This window comes from Capsicum annuum, chromosome 8, assembly GCF_002878395.1.
Source record: "Capsicum annuum cultivar UCD-10X-F1 chromosome 8, UCD10Xv1.1, whole genome shotgun sequence".
NCBI lineage: Eukaryota > Viridiplantae > Streptophyta > Magnoliopsida > Solanales > Solanaceae > Capsicum > Capsicum annuum.
The window spans coordinates 170,426-190,211 of NC_061118.1; the positions used below are offsets into that span (position 1 = coordinate 170,426).

A 19,786-nucleotide genomic window follows, 5' to 3' on the forward strand; every position below is an offset into this window, starting at 1 on the left:
GTAAAATATTCTAACAAGAGGTGAATATATTATATGTGAGTCTTCAACTGAATGAATAAATTTATTTAATAAGCCAATCTAAATAAATATCCAATAAATAATAAATTAAAATTTTGATCTTTCAGAAATTTGGTCAAACAATTTATTGAGTTCTACCATCCCTTTGTAGGATAAGAGGGTAAAAACTTATCCCCATTATTCAGTGTTTACACCTAATAATCATTTTTTTTACCTTAATTTTAATTTTTTACTTAGTCAAAACTCTTTTTAGTCACAATCTAAAGAAGAAATATATATACATATATAACACACACACCAAATAATCATTTTTAACCTCAATTTTATTTTTTTACTTAACACTCATTTAGTCACAATCTAAAAAAGAAATACACACATATATATATACACACACACCAAATAATCATTTTTGACCTCAATTTTAATTCTTTCCTCAACAAGACTCTTTTAGTCACAATCTACAAAAGAAACATATATATATATATATATATATATATATATATATATATATATTAAATTTCATGATCATAAGATCTAGCTATAACCATTTTTTTACTTTGTTCCCCTATCGATGTCTAGTACATGTTTTGTGATCTGACTGATTCGAATTCGTGTCGGAAAATTTCACTCTAAAGTAAAGCTTCCCTATCAAAATTGATTCAGTTCCAATATTCGAACCTAAATATATTAATTAAGGATGGACGAATACTTATCATCCCCATGACCATTTGTTACATAAACATGTTACACATATGAATTAGTTTTATTAATTTTATGATGAATAATCAACATACAAAAAAAATCCAAATTAATAAATGTATTTTGTGAACATTAATTTTTAAAAATATGGTCATTAGTCAAATTCAACATTTGATTATGTTATCATTACTTAAATTCCCACCAAATGGTGAGATATATTAAATATTTAAATTAATTTTTGCTTATATAAATAAATTCGTGAACCCCATTCATATGCTTATATAATACTCCATTTCTAAGTATAATAAATTCGTGAACCCCATTCATATGCTTATATCGTTGTCATTTATCTAAAAGAGGTAAATAATGCATCTAATATAGTCTTCTATTTTTGGTCATAACATTATAGTATGAAGAAAACCAAATGCAACTTCCATCAATATTTGAATCCATTTGTATGTGAATTTTTATTTTTATTTTTTATGTTTCGTACATCATCAGTATAAGGAATTTCTACGTTATCAAGTTTTTAAGTTAGAAGTCTGGAATTTGAGCTATGGAGAAAAGTCGTCTTTAATAGAGAGCACTTTACCCATACACAGTGGAGTGTCTAAGTCTGACGTTTAAATTCCAATAGAAAAAAATCACTAGATGATTTCTTCTCATTCATTTATGCCTAATGTCATGGCGAATTAAGTTACGATGTATCTATGCTGGTAGAAGATATATAATAAGTACATTGTGAAATTAGATAAGGGGGCATGCACATTTATCAATAAAAAAATGTCGGTCAGGTATATTAAAGCTTCTATTATGCGTGGATTTATTGTACACATGCAATCTTATCTCACATTTCTATAAGAGGTTATTTTCATCATAGCTTGAACTCGTGACCTCCTGATCACATGATCTAATTTGCTCGGATTCTCCAAAAATATTGTTGCACCCGTGCCAGATTCTTCAAAAATACACTATTTTTGGAGGATCTGACACGCACCCTTCGACATTTTTGAATAGTCCGAGCAACATAGCACATGGCAACAGCTTTACCGTCAGTTACTCCAAGACTTCCTTTCACGTTTATAAAGATAAAAATAATTAAACAATATTCCTCCAAGTTTACAACAACAGCATACCTAATCTATTCCTACCAAGTGCAATCTGAGGAGGATAAGTGTAAAATGTAAATAGTCCATATCACTACATCAGATAGAGCGGATGTTTCTGATAGACCCCCAACAACAACACACGCGATATACTCCCACAAAGTGGGGCCTGGAGATGTAAGTGTATGCAGTTCATACCACTACCTCAGATAGAAAGTATGGTTCCGATAAACTCTCAACAACAACATACAAATATATTCCCACAAAGTGCGGCTTGAGGAGGGAAAGTGTACGCAGCCTATACCACTACCTCAGATAGAGAGGTTGTTTCCGATAGACCCCGACTCAAGACAAAACAGTTTCCTCCAAATTTTTTTTATAGACCATATAAGCAAAAACGTGTTGTAAATGCAACGTAAGTAACAACACACACTCATTTTCCAACCTCCCAAATATAGCAACCAAGACATTAACACACTCACCCAACATAAACATGCAAACCAAAACTACTTTCTACTCCATCATTTCAACCCAAAAAAAATCACAAAAAATAGAAAATGAGAACCCCATCATCCTCATCATCATCAAGAATCAAAGTACTAACACCATGTTGTAACAAAATAGGTTTAAAAAAAGGTCCATGGACACCAGAAGAAGATGAAATACTGACGAAATACGTCAGTATTGAAGGGGAAGGGCGATGGCGTATCCTCCCAAAGAAGGCGGGACTCTTACGCTGTGGTAAGAGTTGTCGCCTTCGTTGGATGAACTACCTTCGCCCTTCTGTTAAACGCGGACATATTACGCTCGATGAAGAAGATCTTATCCTACGACTACATCGACTACTTGGAAATAGGTTTTTTTTTCAAAATTAATTTTAGTTCAAAAATTATGTATATATCAATGTTTATAATTGCTTGTTTAACAATTGAAATGAAAACCATTTTCTTGGAATTTTTATGTTGATCTACTAGTACTTTTTTAGGGTTTCTTTTCCTTATCCAGGCCAGCGAAAGAGTCAGGTAGGGCCGAGGGGTTCATTCGAATACCTTTTTGCGAAAACTTACGTTGTTTATATATGATTAAATTTTTTCCTTATCTTGATCTACTAGTAGTGCTTTTTTAGGGTTTCTTTTCCTTAGCTTTGATCTATATCATCACCTTCGTGTCAGGGGAAGAGTCAGGTAGGGCTGAAGGGGTTCATCTGAATATCTTTTGGTGAAAATTTACACGGTTTATATATGGTTAAAATTATGTCTTATGTAGATATAGTAGACGTTAAAATTATCTTGATCTACTAGTAGTACTTTTTTAGGGTTTCTTTTCGATCCTTAGCTTTGATCTATATCATCACCTTCGTGTCAGGGGAAGAGTTAGGTAGGGACGAGGGATTCATCTGAATACCTCTGGGCGAAAACTTAAGTTGTTTATATATGGTTCAAACTATATTTTATGTGTATATATTAGACGTTAAATCCCTTTTTGGCTTTTTTTTTGTGTGTGTTTAATTCTACATTTTTTGAACCTTCCGCCACAGCGTGCTCTAGCTATATACATTTGTCTGACTCTTTTTTATTTTTATATCCTTAGTTTAAAAATTATTTTTTATTACGTTGGGGTCGGAGAAGGAGAAAGTGTATAGTGAGAACTAAATCCACAATAATCGAAGATTGTGGTGAAATGATAAGTACTTTTTCATTTTGAAAATTTCGACTGATACCAAAAAAGGAGTCAAATTTTTTGGTTTATGGGTTGTGATTCACAATTCTTTTTGTTTATTAGGTTCTGAATAGATTATATGTATATATCAAACGAAAATTTCAAAACAAATTCGAAGTTAGATAGAGTTATTGTGTTCTGCCGAACCTTAGATGGGTTTCTTTTAGTACTAATCTTTTTATTCTTTTGAGTTTTTATCAGGGTTTGGATTATTTTTGTGTTTAATGTGTTTTCTATGTTTTGTTTTAGTGTAATTGGAAGTTTGGTTTTGAGATCATCAGAGAAATTTGCAAGAACATTTATATTGATTTTTTTTTATAAAAATTGTCTTGATATAACCTAAAGTTGTATATCTTTTAGTGAAATAGTTGTTAGTTTTTCAATTGGAAAAGATTATGCAGTTGTAATTTCACAAGTGGAGTCTGGAGCGTATAAGGTGTACGCTACGTTGACTTTGCATACTTTGTAAATTTTGTAGGTGGTCCTTGATAGCAGGGAGAATTCCAGGCAGAACGGATAACGAGATCAAGAATTACTGGAATACTCACCTTAGCAAGAAATTAATTAGCCAAGGCATAGATCCAAGAACACACAAACCATTAATATTAAACCCTAATTCCTCTAGTGATGATAATCATATTACTATCACTAACAACAAAACTAATTCTTCTTCTTCTCCTTCTTCATCCTCAAAATTAGCAAATAATGATAATCTCAACACAATTAATCCAAATCCCATTAGTTACAACATCAACAATAATAATAACCGTCCTGGAGAAATTACGAGTTCAGGTGACTGTCAGCATCAGAGTTGTTACGCGATGCTTGTCAACTATGATGATGATCATATGAATATCGCGGTTACTACTGAGGGAGATGATGGAATGAATTGTTGCACGGACGATGTCTTCTCCTCCTTCTTGAATTCTTTGATCAATGAAGACATGTTCAATTGTCAAAATCAACAAATCAATGGTACATTGCAAGATTTTGATCCTTTCATAGCTTCATCTACACTTTCATCTAATCAAAATAATCCCAAGAGATCAATGGATGAATAATATTGAAAAAATGTACCTTCATGTACATGTTTATGTAAGAAAAAAAATGAATTATTATATTGATATTTGTAAGTCAAACAATTTTTTTTTTTTTGGTGATTTTCTAGCAAGATTGTCTATATTTTCTAATGTGATTTATAAGTGAATTGTACTGATCTTGTAATAGAATATGTATATGTGTGAGGGTTGCACATATGGAAATGTTATATAAGTTATATATTTGATAATATTATTATTTGTTTCAAATTAGTTGTCATGTTTTCTTTTGTGAAAATAAACTTAACTAACTTTCAAAGCTAAATTGGACTAATTTAATCAACTTAACATTTTATATTTAAATTTCTATACATAATCATAAATTATTCAATAAGTTCTGCAAGTCGTGACTTTATTATGTCAATTTGATGAAAAAAATATATTTAAAAAATATTTATCAAAGTTTATGTAGTTTTATTTTCGAGAAGTGAAACATGTGACGACTAACTTGGAATAAAGAGAGTATTAAATAAACAAGCATTATTGCAAAATAACGTGTCGTAAATCTAAATTAATCAAACCAACGAGTAGCATGTGATACCAAATGACTACATAAAAAAATGAAAGAATACTAAAACAAATTAAGTATATAAAAACATCTTGGTTCTCTAATATTGATAAAAGTTTTTAAAATTGATTAGCGAAACATAAACATGTACTCATGATGTACTTTTTTGAAAAACAATGTCAAAAAAATATATGTTTAATTTGAAGTAAGTATTTTTTTTTTTTTTTTGAATATTTGGCCAAACAGGCCACAAATAGTTATATGATGTAAGTCATTCATTTATTCACTTATCAAGCATTTGTCTACATATTATATTATACTTGACAACAACGTGAAGTACTATTTATTTCAACCAAATATTCACAACTTGAACACAAAGACAACTACTAGTCTTTATTATTTAATACACTCCATATGTGATTGATAGAATAGTAGGTAACTCAACATATATTCATGCATTTAAGTTTTTTTTTTCAATTTCTTGTGCACTTTTGGAGTCAATATTGACTCTTCATTCATACGACGAAGCAAAAATTTTGAGTTTATAATTTTTAAATTTTAGGACAAAAAAGCTGGACTGATCGTCCAATAATATTAACAGTTGACTACACATATATATTAGACATTTACCGTGGTTGTATTTACACACTTGATTGTTGCTTGGTCAAAAATATTAATAGTTGATTGCACATATATTATATACATGTCTGATATTTTTAGATGTGCACGTACTTATACACACACACATATATATATAAATAACATTAGACATTCAACGATTGTATTTACACACTTGATTGTTGCTTGGACAAAAATATTAATAGTTGATTGCACATATATTATATATCTATCAGCTATTTTTAAATGTGCACGGGTGTGTATATAGAGAGAGAGAGCTGACTTCCTCATATTTGGACTGAGACATAGTTATTATTGTTGTAATTATAATGAAAAATGTTACATATATATAACTAGTCAAAACTACAAGTTGAAATTTAAGTAGCTAACATATGCATCTGAATATAATTGATTTAATCTACCAATATTGACAAAAAAGAAAGGTAGCTTAGCTTGAAGAAAAGAAATATAGAGTATGTATTCAATAAGAACATATATAATATAATATAGAACTATATATATGCATATATTCTAAATTGCCAAAAAAACAAAAAAGATTATATATGAAAACAAAGACATGCAATAAATTTTGTTTTTTGATATAGACTAACTCTATCATTGATAAAGATTAGTGACAAACAATTTCTATCGAAAAACACAAAAAGTCCATCGTTAATCTTATTTAACGATTGATAATTAAAAAAAAATATGTTAGCTACAGTCTATTTAACAGCGAAAAATAAGAAATTAAAATATTTAACTCACCTGGAAAAATTGCAGTCATTGCCATAAATAAGGAATAGTAGGTTTCATCAGTTTTGAAATCAACTAATAGAAGTGAGAAATACGAATATAAAGAGCTTATAAGGACTAATCCACTATTTATATTATATTGCATGGTATAGTAAAATAACAATAAAATGACAAAAAAAATAAAATAATAAGTCAATGACATGAGGGAACTTCTAAGTTGAATATTAGTTGTATACATAAAAGATATTTTGTCTATTCATGACCAAGAGCAATAGATTATTGTGAAAGTAGTTTCTATTTTTTCCCTAGAGAAGAAAATATTATATTATGTTTTTTAAATTATTTTTATAATCTATTAATGATGTCCCTTTTTAAAATATTTAATTTCCATTGTTTCCTTTTTATATGATTGACTGGTAGTTCTTGTATAATTTTGAAACTAATAATTCTGATTTTGATCAATTCTATAGGTTTGTAGTCTTAAAATGTTTCGAATAGTTGTTTTATTGGCAAAAGTTAGAATTTATATTTGATGGACAATATACGAAATTCTAACTTTTGGGTATAAGACAGAATTTCTGGTCAACTGATCAGCAGATTCGTTGTCTTAAAATATCTTCGTCTAGACTCATCGACTCCACTTTCCTCTTTGGCTTCTCTATCAAGATGATGCCCGATTGCTTCCCGCTAGAACCAGACGCTCCACCGCCTTCTCCATATCTAATTTCTAACATTTGCCTATAAAGCATAATTTTTAGTCGATTGTACAGGTTCATTATCTTGTAAATTTTCTAAATGTTTGCCTGATAGGCAAGTTAAACCGTCTACATAAAAAGGACAGTCCAGACGCTCCCACCGCCTTCTCCATATCTAATTTCTAACTCTTGCCTATAAGGATGAACTTCTAGTCGATTGTACAGGTTCACTGTCTTGAAATTTTCTGAATGTCTACCTCATGTGCAAGTTAAAACGTACCCATAAAAAAGGATATCTCGATGCACTAAAGCTCCCGTTATCTGCATTGTCCGGGGAAGGGCCCCACCATAAGGGTGTAATGTACGCGGTCTTACCTTGCATTTTCGCCAAAAGCTATTTTCAAGGCTTGAACCCATGACCTCTTGGTTATATGACAACAACTTTATCAGTTACTCCAAGTCTACGACTATTTTTATAAGACAACTCATTAAGAATAGTCCATTTTATACCCATTTTTTGAACATGGCCCATGAAAGAGATATTTGGGGCCCCGATTTGTAAGCCCATTATCATCAACAAATGGACTCAATTTTGACCCGGCCCAATTTCTAATACATCTCCATAGTTTTCTCCTTCAGCTGAACTATACTTCACCTGCAAAAAAAAAAAACTTCATTTCTCCATCAAAATCAATTTTTTAGGTAAACCCCTTTTACTCAATTAACTTTTTATCAAAATTAAATGCTCAATTTGCATAAATAAAGTTTCTGTTTTTATTCACACATTTTCTTGATTTTCTTTTTACTAGTTAATTGCATTTGCTTCCTAATTTGTTCTTGATTATAATCAATTTATTTAATCATTTTCATGATAAAGTAGTGTAAGTGAGTCTTGGAGTAAGGTAAAGTTGTCTGGTCACGTGTTCAAGCTGTGGAATTAGTCACTAATTGCATGCATGCATGCAAGATACTTTGTGTATCAGACTGTCTTACCTTTAAAAGATTTTTTTTTCCTTTTTGTATCCTTGCATTGTTGTAGATCTGTTAAACCCCTTTTACCCAATTAACTTTTTATCAAAAGAAAAATACTCAACTTGCATAAATAAAAAGCTTACATTTTATTCAACATTTTCTTGATTTTTAACTAGTTAACTGCATTTGTTTCCTAATTTGCTCTTGTGTGTCTTCAATTTTTTAAAAACATTTTTCATTATAAAGTAGTGAAAGTGAATCTTGTAGCAAAGGTAAAGATTGTCTGGTTATGGATTCGAGCTGTGAAATCTAACACTGGTGTTTCGTGTACCGAGCTGACCTTTTTTTATTATAAAATAGTGAAGGTGAGTCTTGGAGCAAGTTAAAGTTGTCTGTTCAGGGGTTCGAGCTGTGGAATCTGACATTGATGCTTCGTGCACCGAGCTAACCATTTTTAATTATAAAGTAGTGAAGGTGAGTGTTGGAGCAAGTTAAAGTTGTCTGGACATGGGTTCGAGCTGTGGAATCTGACACTGAAGCTTCGTGTACCGAGCTGACCTTTTCTTATTATAAAGTAGTGAAGGTGAGTCTTTAAGCAAGTTAAAGTTGTTTGTTCATGGGTTCGAGCTGTGGAATGTGACACTGATGTATGCAGGTTAGTCTGAGATGCTTGTGTACCGAGCTAACTTTTTTTATATATATATTATAAAGTAGTTTTTGGGTATGCTATAAAATTAGATATTGATATGCATTTTCATTATAAATTAGTGAAAGGTGAGTTTTGTTTCGGTTATGAGTTCAAGCTGTGGAATGTGACAGTGGTGCATCGTGCATCACGATAGTCTGAGATGCTTCGTGTACCGAGCTGACCTTTTATTATTATAAATTTGTTTTTTTAACAATATTGTTTTTGGGTATGCTATAAAAATTAGATCTTGATATCTTGGTTCTTGCGCCCAGTAAATCTGAATGAATTTGTATATCGTTGCGTAGCTGGAGATCTGTTAAGAGATACCTAAGGGCTTGGATTAGGATAGGCTTTGACATGAAGTTTGATTCATATGCATTTTTATTCTTTTCAAATGTTGATGATATTGTTTTCGTCGCGATTCTGTGTATTCCAATCTATTATTATGAGGAAAGTAAAAGCAAATGAGTGTCCTTTTGCTTTACAGAGTTAGCCGGTACTTGTGTTGATGTGCAAGCTGGCTCGTATACCAGCTTTATAAAAAGAAAGTCTTCTTTATGGATAGTTTTTATCTTAGTTGCGTAGGTGGATTATGTTATTAGTGTCTAGTTTATGTTAAGCAGAAGATTTGGTATTTTTCTCCAGTTTGTTCTTGATCTAAGTTGCTCGGACTCTCCAAAAATACTGTTACACCTGCGTCGGATCCTCCAAAAGTACACTAATTTTGAAGGATCTGACACGAAGCCAATGAAATTTTTGAAGAGTCCGAGCAACATAGTTCCTGATTACACTTTGAAGAGTGTATTCTAGTAAACTGGTTACATTTTAGTTTGTTAGAAAGAGTTCGTTGTACGCACCAAAACAAGTAACGACGGTTACAATCCTTAACTAATTGTGAAAGGAGGAGGATGTATTCCCGGAAATGTATTCATTTGCTGTTTGCTGATTCTAGCTATGACTGTTGGTCACGGGTTCAAGCCTTGGAAACAGCCTCTTGCAAAAATGCAAGGTAAGGCTGTGTATAATACACCCTTGTGGTGGGGCCTGGACACCGCGTATAGCGGTAGTTTTAGTGCACCGGATTTCCCTTTTAATGTTGTACAATCTGCGACTCCTTACAAATCTTGTTTCTTTCAAATCTTTGTTTTGTTCCTATAGATTGACCGTTTTCTGCTTCAGGTGGACTACTCTCTTGGATGTACTTTTAATGCTTTTGAAGTCCCTGATTCTTCAAATTAAGGAGATTCTTCGTAGTTTAGCTGCTCGGATTTTCCTCGGAGAACAAAGAGGACACGATAATAGGAACTTTTCGGAAACTTAGTTCTTGTACCATGCCCATATTTTCCAATATAAAAGAAACAGAACTAAGCGGCACGAAAGAAGTTTTCTTGTCTGCCATCCGCCATGCCACTTCAGTTGGTGATTCTTTCCCTCAATTCGAGGATGATCTAAGAAATTCAGCCCAAGAACAGGTTGACTTCATGCTTGAGGATGACGAAAATATTCCCCTCGTCATAGCTGACGATGAAATAAAAGTGGAGACGAGAATTGTGGTATCTAACGTCTTTTGTTCTTTCGAAAATGAATTCTCCTTGATTTTGGAGCCTGACGTTGCAAACAAGGAGACGGAAGAGAAAATAATGCGGAGTCTATCCGACCTTGAATGGATGCATAACACTCTTTCGAAGATGGATCTCATGAAGGACTTTGTCTCGCATTGGGCGAATATATCACGCAATTTACTTAAGGTCATCGAAGATAAAAGACTTGATTCTGTCATGTGGGGTTTGAAGATAAAGTTAATAGAAGTGACGTCGAAAGTATTGGAAGCAGTAGGTTATGGAACTGTAGTTCTTCCAGCAGAAAGTCGAGTAGAATTGCTAAAGACATGGCTTCCTTACATAAGAAAAATGAAGTCCCTTTCCGATAAAATGAGCAAAATGGAGGAAGCATCTCCGTACAAGATGAGCGAAGACCTTTGCCAATGTATCGAGGGAGCAATAGTTTCATTGGTTTCAGCATTACCGTCAAATGATCAAGCTGACATTCTAGCAGATTGGATAAGTGCCGAGCAGGTTAAATATCCAGACCTTAGTGAGGCTTTTGAGATATGGTGTTACAGAACCAAGTCTGCACAAAGAAGATTAGACGAGGCTTTGACAGAATCAGCAATGCCATTGTCACCCTCTACGTGATCTCTGACGAAATATTGCCTCATAAACTCCTTTGGCTATTGCTGGTTTTTGTAGCACCGTGCCCGACATATTTCCTGGTGAGTTGGCGCTTCAAGAAAATGTGATGTTTCTAGTAACTTGATGTGTAATTGTAATCGGAAACAGACTCTCTACCTTGTAGGGGTACACACTACCCTCCCCAGACCCCACTTGTGGGATTACACCGAGTATGCTGTTGTTGCTATTGGAAAAACTATGCGTTTTACAAGCTAATTGCTAAGTTAACGCTAGTGAACTACGCATTTGCTTGATGTGCTTTAAGATAGAATACACGGATCATGTAAAATTTGATCGAATTAGGAAACATTACATCGTCATAATTGTGCTTGTTTTGCCCAGAGAGTCTTGTTATGCCTTCTCTGAGAGAACGGCTTATGTCTCGGATCTTTCCAAGGTTCTTGATCTTTATGTGTCAGCTTGTCGATATTCATCTTTACTTGGCTCATCCAAATTTATCCTTTCTCCTGATAGGTCTGCTCGTTCTGGAGTTGCACATTTCGGTGTATCAGGACTAAAGGTGTTAACAACATCATCGTCAACTACCACTTCAAGCTTATAAATCTTCAATTCAGCTCTTGGACTCAGCGTCAGCGTCTTGTTAAATTTCAAGCCTTCGTATCTGTGTTTTTCTTCATCGTCAGCTGAAGCGCAATTGAACGATATTCTGGAAACTGGCATCAGCGTGCCTTTATGAAGGATTATCGATATCACTTCGCGGAACAAGCATCAAGCAAGCTGGCTTGGTTCATGGCTATTGAGAAATCACAACATCATGGAGGTTATTTTTCTGTGATGTATGTACTTTTGTAGGATAGTTTTTATGTGATGTATGTAACATTGTATGTTGCTATTTCCTTTTATTTTGTATAGCTACTGGAAAGCACTACTAAAACTATGTAACTATGCAATATGTGCTGAATTCAATCTTGTAAAAAGCATTATTCAAAGTGCAGGTCTCACTTACTGTTGAGTCCATACAATCTTATTCTTTAGTTCTCTCACTCGATGTTCAATATCTATTTTGGGTCCTTCAAAGTGCCAACCTTAAGGATTAGTAAGCTCTAGATAACAAAAGATAAAAAAGGATTGTTCGGTGGACTAAAGCTTCTGTTATGCGCAGGGTTCGGGAAAGAGCTGGACCACAGGGGTCTATTGTACGCAGCCTCACTTTACATTTCTATAAAGGGTTGTTTTCACGGTCTGAATCCATGACCTTTTGGTAACATGACAACAACTTTACTAGTTATTCTAAAACATATAGAATGGTACAAATATTTACTCTCTTTTTTAGAGTATAGCCTCTGGTACCCTCGAACTATGATTAAATTTGCTACGACACTCTTCAATTTCACGGGAGCCCTATTACCCCCTGAACTAAATTTTAGCGTATTTTTGTCAATCTTTTTAGCTAACGTGACACACTTTCTCAACTTTTTTAGCTGACGTGACACTTTTGACGTGGGCTCCATTTTATGTGATAAAGGTGTCACGTCAGCACAAAAGAGTGATAAAAATACGCTAAAATTGACTTCAGGGAGTAATAGGACCCCTGTGAAGTTGGAGTGTATCGTACCAACTTCGATCATAGTTCGGGGAGGTAAAGAAAAGGTAAAGACTAGTTTAGACTATTTTTCTTTTGTTTCCATACAATAATACAGCATTCGTTTTGAGATTCGATTAATTTAAATTCGCGTTAAAGAATCTTTATTTTGGGGTAAAACTTTCCTATTACAGGCTATTTTTTGTAGAGTATCGATTTATTTGAATTTACATTGGAAATTACTTTGGGGTAAAGCGATTCATATTAAAGACGATTTTATTTGTAAAACTCATCAAACTCGAAATTACTCACTAAGGTTGGAAGAGTACTTACGACCTATGTTGCATGTACTCGTCAAAAATGTCAATGGGTGCGTGTCGAATTCGCCAAAATTAATATATTTTTGAAGAATTCGATACGAATACGACATCAAAAATGAAGGCTCTGCGCAACTTAGCTTAGGACTCATGATAATAGTTGATGGTAGAATGGTCTAAACCTAAGCTGCTCGCACTCTTCAAAAATGTCTACGAGTGCGTGTCGGATCATTCAAAAATAGTGTATTTCTGAAGATCCGACACGGGTGCGACAACATTTTTGGAGAGTCCGAGCAACTTAGGTTTATACTGACTTTATTGACTTAATGATAAGGTTTTAGTGAAACTAAATGTTTGATTAACAACTTAGGGTCATAATTAATTGTGGTACATAATTAACATTATGAGATTAATTAGAATGATTAAAGGCTGTGGCTGCACGAGTATCCAGTCATTATCACTATAATTATCAGAGTATAAATAATAATTTTGGTCAAAAAGCACATAATTTATAGTCACCATTTTATTAATAGTCACATAATTAATCCGAATTACTTAATTAATTAACCTAACCTTGATGATTAAGATTTTTTTCAAACCCCTTCTTTATCTAGAATGCATAATTACGCAACCAGGGGCAGATCCAGGAGATTGATTTCAGTTAAACGTGAAATCAGTAACTTTTATTCAAATCATATACGAATATTTATGTACCAAGGGAATTCACAATCGCTATCTTTCAGACGCATTCTGTGTAAAACAGGTAATAACCTACAAACAATATACAACAACAACATACTCAGTGGATTCTCACAAAGTGGGGTGTGAGGTAAAGTGTATGCAGTTCATACCACTGCCTCATATGGAGTAGTGCGGCTGTTTCCGATAGGCTCCCGGCTCAAGACAGATAATAGTGTAACAAACAAAAAACATAAAGCAACCAATAAACAGAGATATCATATCGTTAGATAATAAAGGAAACAAGACACCTACATGGTAATACTATAAACTAGCTATACGAAAATCATAGACATCACCAAAACACCGCAAACAAGAGACTACAACAAACTACAACACAGATACAAACAAAAAACTCTTCCATGCTATTACGAACGTACTCCTATCTACTAACTCTCTACCCTAATCCGCGTTCTCCGCATCTTCCTGTCAAACAATATAAGAGACGTGAATCACATTAAGCAAGTTCAGTGCGACAAGCTCGATCAACAAACACATACAAATGATATCGAATCGATAACCCCCTATTCGAAAGATCTCCTGCTCAATCAATTCGGCGGTCATCAAAGTGGCAAACGTAGCAAATTTGTCCACATATTTTCCACAACAAAAAAAATAAAGAAAACAACATAGTCATATATTCATCATTTCTTCATTGGTGGATGGTGGTTGTTTGTGGATATCAATTTTTTTAAAATTAATTATTAATAATATATAATAAGTTGCTCAACAAAAAAGAAAAGTAGCATCATTATATTTACAACTAACTAAATAAAGCATGGAATTTTTTATTTTTTTTGTTATTTAAAATTGGGATAAGATTTAATTAGTGGTAGTTGAAGTGGATGATATATAGGCCCCTTCTTATCATCATAACCTTGATTGCACGCTTAAAAATTAGTGGATTTTAATTTTGAGTTTTGAATATTGAGTCGTCTTTAATAATAGAGGGCTACGTCAGATTTTATGACGACGTTAATTTGAATAAGTCAAACTCGAAAATTGATAAACAAAAGGTGAAAAAATGTTTATCTGATACACACACTTTTAAACTCGATAACAACATAGCCTCGAGGGACAATTCATAAGGCATCATATCGAGCCAATGCGAACACTTCACGCGATGAACTAGGACTGTACAAGGCTTAATATGAATATCAAACATTAAATTAAGAAAAAAAGTAAATGGTATATAATGATATTAGTACATGAGGAACTTTGATTGTTTCTAATTATAAAGGAGATTATTTGCCCTTAATTATTAGTTAGGACTAGTCAAACACATAAATTAATTAATTCTTATGATTTGTGATTTGGTGAGAGGAAAACAATTTGAATTTTGCAAAGTCATAATGTAACATCACAAAAAATATTAAAGGCCCCACCACCTCACCCCCCCCCCCAAAAAAAAAAAAAAAAAAAAAACAATATAAAAAAAAAAAAAAAAAAACAAAAAAAAAAAAAAAGCCCCCCCCCCCCCCCCCCCCCCCCCCCAAAAAAAAAAAAAAGAAAACCCCAAGAGGAAAAAAACAAAAAAAATCTAGCTCATTTCATCATTTCAATGGGGTAATCATTCTTTTAAAAGTTTAAAAAAGAAAGCCTCAAAGTTGTATAAAAAGTTAATAAAATTTCAAATTTCATATAACCAAAGTAAAATAAGGCTTCAAATAAGCTTTTATTAATAAAAAGTCCACATGCACAAGTACTACAAAAAAATATTATCTGAACATGAATATAATTTTTTTTATTGGATTAATTATCAGCCTAGGCAGAATATCGACGCTATATATATATATTTTAATTCTCTCCATTACACTTTAATCGAAACCATACAAATAACTAATTTTTAGGAATTAACTATGAATTTCTTCGTATATCTGACATTAAACAATATAATCGTAGATAAACATCATTAATCAGAAAATAGGGGTGTGCAAAAACTGAACTGACCAATAAATCGAATCGATAAAAATATTATTGGTTTATTATTATTGGGTTATTGGGTTAACGGTTTGTTAATGATTTTATAAAAAAAATTATTGGGTTATTGGTTCGGTATTATTTTTTCTTATTGGGTTATTGAGTAAACCGATAACCCAATAAGAATATAAATGTTAGTAAATATATGTATATATACGTTCTTTAGTATATGTATTATAATATAATATATCGATAAGTAGATATAGTTAGTATAATACGATTGACAGATAAATATAACCAACAAATTATTATAGCAAGTTATTAAAGCAGGTAAGTAGTTTTATGTTATTAAAGCAGGTAAGTAATTTTAAGATATTAAAGCAGAGTTAGCGCGGTTGTATTTTAATATGGTGTAAAGTCCTATTCAGTACTCCCTCCTTCGTTGTCCTTAGTCCAGTGTAAGTCTCCAAGTCATAAATATCCAAGTATATTTAGACTATATTATAATATATCCAAGTGGTTGAAATATATATATATATATATATATATATATATGACTTATTATGTATTTCTCTTTAATTTCTACCGATTAACAAACCTATTATTTCAATTATACAAACTCTTAATTTCTCCTAACAACATTTAGTTCAAACTTGAAGATTCTTGTAAATTAAAACACATTATGTAAGATTTTTGGTTGCAATTAAGATTCGATATTTTTTAATGTTAATTACTGCTATTTCTATTTTATGAGTATTTTCTTATCAGTTAAATCGAAAATCGAATCGTTAAGGACTAAAAACCTATAAACCGAAAACCAATAAAAAATATCTTATTGATTTGGTTATTGATTTAGCATATTTAAAAATTGAAAATTGATAAACCGAACCGATAATATATAAAATCGAATCAAACCGACGATGCACACCTTTATCAGAATAGATCTAGTCTAGAGTATCGTTATGAATTCACATGAATTTAATTGCTTTTACTCCTGTGAATATATATTAACTTATTTAACGATAAAAATTGTTTATCACTAATTTATATTTTTTTAATGATTATATAAAAATAAAAAAGCAAACAATGACAGGTAGATTGAGTCACATATTGCCTTTAGGAACCAACTTCTTTATCATAAATTATTTCTTATCTCAAAAATAATAATAAGAATATGTATGGAGAAAAGCAAACATGATTTGCTGTTATTGTTATATACCTCTTAATAATTTTATGCAAAAGTACAAATAATACTTGGTTCTAAAATCATGTGATAAGTTGCATATAAAACATGAAAGTAAGACAATATTTCTTGAGGATACAAAAAAATCATTTTTTTTCTTATTCATTCAAAATTCGATATCTGCTTTGAATTCAGATTAATATCGATAATTATCTTATGAAAATTCACTTTTGCTATGGCTTCAATTAATTAATCAAGTCGTTACATTGTCTATAAGTCGTGTACTCATTCTTCAATTGATACGCGGTAAAACTTTAATTATAATTTTATATTTTATTATCAAAACTTGGATACTAGATCTTTGATTAAAGGAAAAAAATACTTATAAACCCACTATGATATAAATTGCATTTATTTGTCATACATGATGTAATTCTTTTATTTTAAAAAATTATTTTTAATAAATTCAATAGTTGTTAGCACTTGGTATCAATTGGATTCTCGAATCCCTAAATTAATTTAGAATAATAATCCTCTATGATTCTAGTGATTATATTATTATATTGAAGACCTAAATCTCAATGAATATTCACTACCCCTTTATTTGTTTATATCTTAAGAAATAAATTAAAAATATCTACCTATTCTAATTAGACTATAGAAAATTATAAAATAGCAACTTTAGTCAAAATAATTATTAAATAGTATGATTGAAAACAACGTTGTCTTTCCTACTTGTGGAGTAGATTAAACACTTTTAATAATTATGACGTTTTTAATCATATGTTAATTTTAATTAAACCTAGAGTGCATATTTTAATAGTAGTACATTGACTTTCTTGTAAGTAAATAACAAACAATTATGCTCAACTTGGATTTATTAAAGTGAAAAAAAAATTAAATTTTAGAAAAAAATATTTATTGTGTATAGCCATTAGCCACCTCAATAGAATTTCTAAAGGACAATTTAAGACTAATTTCAATGAAATTAGGAGATGAATTTGATCCTAAATTCCAAGAAGGTGCACCCACCAAAAAATAAAAAGTTGAGTTTGAAAGGGAATTTAGTCGAGGTGTATGAAAGTTGATTCAGACATTATGATTATAAAAAAAAAGTGATAATTTTCCTTGACTTTACGCGGAAAATAAAAAATAAATAAATATTAACAATAAAAGAAGGGTAAAATCCAGATTAGCAACTTTTATTCCTTGTAATTAAAAAATAGCCAAATATTTCATAGAATTTCAAATTTCACTATTGAAATTTTAGAGCATTATAAGAAGTTTTACGTGTGGAATTTGAAACTCAATGTGTTTTTAGCTATTTTATAAGAACAAAATCAGTACATCAATTAATGCAATCTTTACATAAAAGAAAAATTAATTTCTTGAAATTTTATTATAAAATTTGAAATTTTATGATAACGGTTATTTTTTAAATACAGTATTAAAAAGTGATCAGTTATCGCTGTTTCTATGTAAAAAAGAAAGTTAAATAATTAGTAATCGTATTACAAAAATGGGCCATGGACCTTGCCCTACCTACATGTCATGCAAGACTATAATAATAATAATAATATAAATTTTTCAATAATTATTAATTTATTATTATTATATTTTCTTACTATTATTTATATATCAAATCATGTGGTTGACCACTTAAAGTGATGAATCTCCATCAAAGTACTCCAATAAAATCTCTAGTTGTTTCTTTAGAAGTTTGAAGAGCCAAAAAATAATAATAATAATTAAAGATCATATTATTATTATTGTTGTTGTTATTATTCATGTATGGGTAATTTCAAGAAAATTTGTGTATTTTGTGGAAGCAATTCAGGAAATAGAAAAATATTCAGTGATGCTGCTCTTGATCTTGGAAGAGAATTGGTAATTTTTTTTTCTTATTTTTTTCCTCTCTAATTTCTCTTTATATTTTTTTCATAATAATTAATTTAATTAAATTTTTTTAATAATTAGGTTGAGAGAAAAATTGATCTTGTTTATGGAGGAGGAAGTATTGGACTTATGGGATTGGTTTCTCAAGCTGTTTTTGATGGTGGATGTAATGTTATTGGGTAAGACACCCCCCCCCCCCCCCCCCAACCCCCACCTCCCACCCCCCAAAAAAAATATTGTGAATTTTGAACGAAATTCATCATAAATTAACTCATCGAGAAAATTTTTATTTGTGTTGTTTATTATGGTAACTAGGTTATAATGTTGAAATGAAGGTATATATGAGGACGTATAATTTATCGACTCAGAAACTTATTTTCTTGCAAAGAAATAGAATCAAATTTATGTACTACTATTAATTTATAATAGTACATGTGGTCAAGGCGAATATCACGTGTTCATTGGATTGATGTAAATATCGAGTGAATTCAAGTGAAAATAAATCTATTTTTTTTTAAAAAATATGGTTTTTTGTTTGCATTAATACAAGTTTGTTACAAATTTTTGAATATATATGATTAACAATATTCATTTTTTTTCTTTTTTTTTCAATGGAACAGAATTATCCCAAGAGCTCTTGTTTCAGTAGAGGTATTATTATTTATTATATAAAATTCCAAATCTATGTTGCTCGTACTTTTTAAAAATATTATCGGGGTTCGTATCGGATTCTTCAGAGTTACTACGTTTTTGAAGGATCTGATATGGGTGTGCGCGGCAACATTTTTGAAGAGTACGAGCAACATAGTCCCAAGCACTCTCCTCTCACTCCTTTAATTCCCTTTTTATTATTTTGAATTATTCCCATTTTATAAAACGTAATATATGTTTTTTTTTTTATATAAAATAAGTGTTATTTTATAATTTTTAATTTTTTTAACAGATATCAGGCCATGCAGTGGGAGAAGTGTTAATAGTTTCAGATATGCATGAAAGAAAAGCTGAAATGGCTACTAGAGCTGATGCTTTTGTTGCACTTCCTGGTAAAAACCCTAATTTAGTTATATATATATATATATATATAT

General features: G+C 31.2%; 3 protein-coding genes across 4 annotated transcripts in view; all 3 read left to right on the forward strand.

The window, feature by feature from the left end:
* The first annotated feature begins 2,300 nt into the window (after positions 1 to 2,300).
* On the forward strand, positions 2,301 to 4,830 carry LOC107879588 (transcription repressor MYB5). The gene is made up of 2 exons (XM_016726604.2): positions 2,301 to 2,679; positions 4,021 to 4,830. The coding sequence occupies exons 1-2, from the start codon at positions 2,381 to 2,383 to the stop codon at positions 4,601 to 4,603; spliced, it is 882 nt and encodes a 293-aa protein (XP_016582090.1). The 5' UTR covers positions 2,301 to 2,380; the 3' UTR covers positions 4,604 to 4,830.
* Positions 4,831 to 7,824: 2,994 nt separating this feature from the next.
* On the forward strand, positions 7,825 to 12,067 carry LOC107838694 (BTB/POZ domain-containing protein At3g05675). Of its 2 annotated transcripts, none has more exons than XM_047394233.1 (4): positions 7,825 to 7,915; positions 8,546 to 8,840; positions 10,053 to 11,145; positions 11,579 to 12,067. In XM_047394233.1, the coding sequence occupies exon 3, from the start codon at positions 10,205 to 10,207 to the stop codon at positions 11,066 to 11,068; it is 864 nt and encodes a 287-aa protein (XP_047250189.1). In that variant the 5' UTR covers positions 7,825 to 7,915; positions 8,546 to 8,840; positions 10,053 to 10,204; the 3' UTR covers positions 11,069 to 11,145; positions 11,579 to 12,067. The 2 variants fall into 2 exon arrangements, with proteins under 2 accessions (XP_047250189.1, XP_016537342.1); XM_016681856.2 differs by having other exon boundaries at positions 8,546 to 8,768.
* A 6,381-nt stretch (positions 12,068 to 18,448) lies between these two features.
* Positions 18,449 to 19,786, forward strand: part of LOC107878984 (probable cytokinin riboside 5'-monophosphate phosphoribohydrolase LOGL1) — a 5,850-nt gene continuing 4,512 nt past the window's right edge. Inside the window, exons 1-4 of the mRNA XM_047395302.1 lie at positions 18,449 to 18,692; positions 18,783 to 18,880; positions 19,322 to 19,352; positions 19,645 to 19,761. Coding sequence (XP_047251258.1) covers positions 18,597 to 18,692; positions 18,783 to 18,880; positions 19,322 to 19,352; positions 19,645 to 19,761 — 342 coding nt within the window. The 5' untranslated portion in view covers positions 18,449 to 18,596. The remainder of the gene's footprint in view (positions 18,693 to 18,782; positions 18,881 to 19,321; positions 19,353 to 19,644; positions 19,762 to 19,786) is intronic.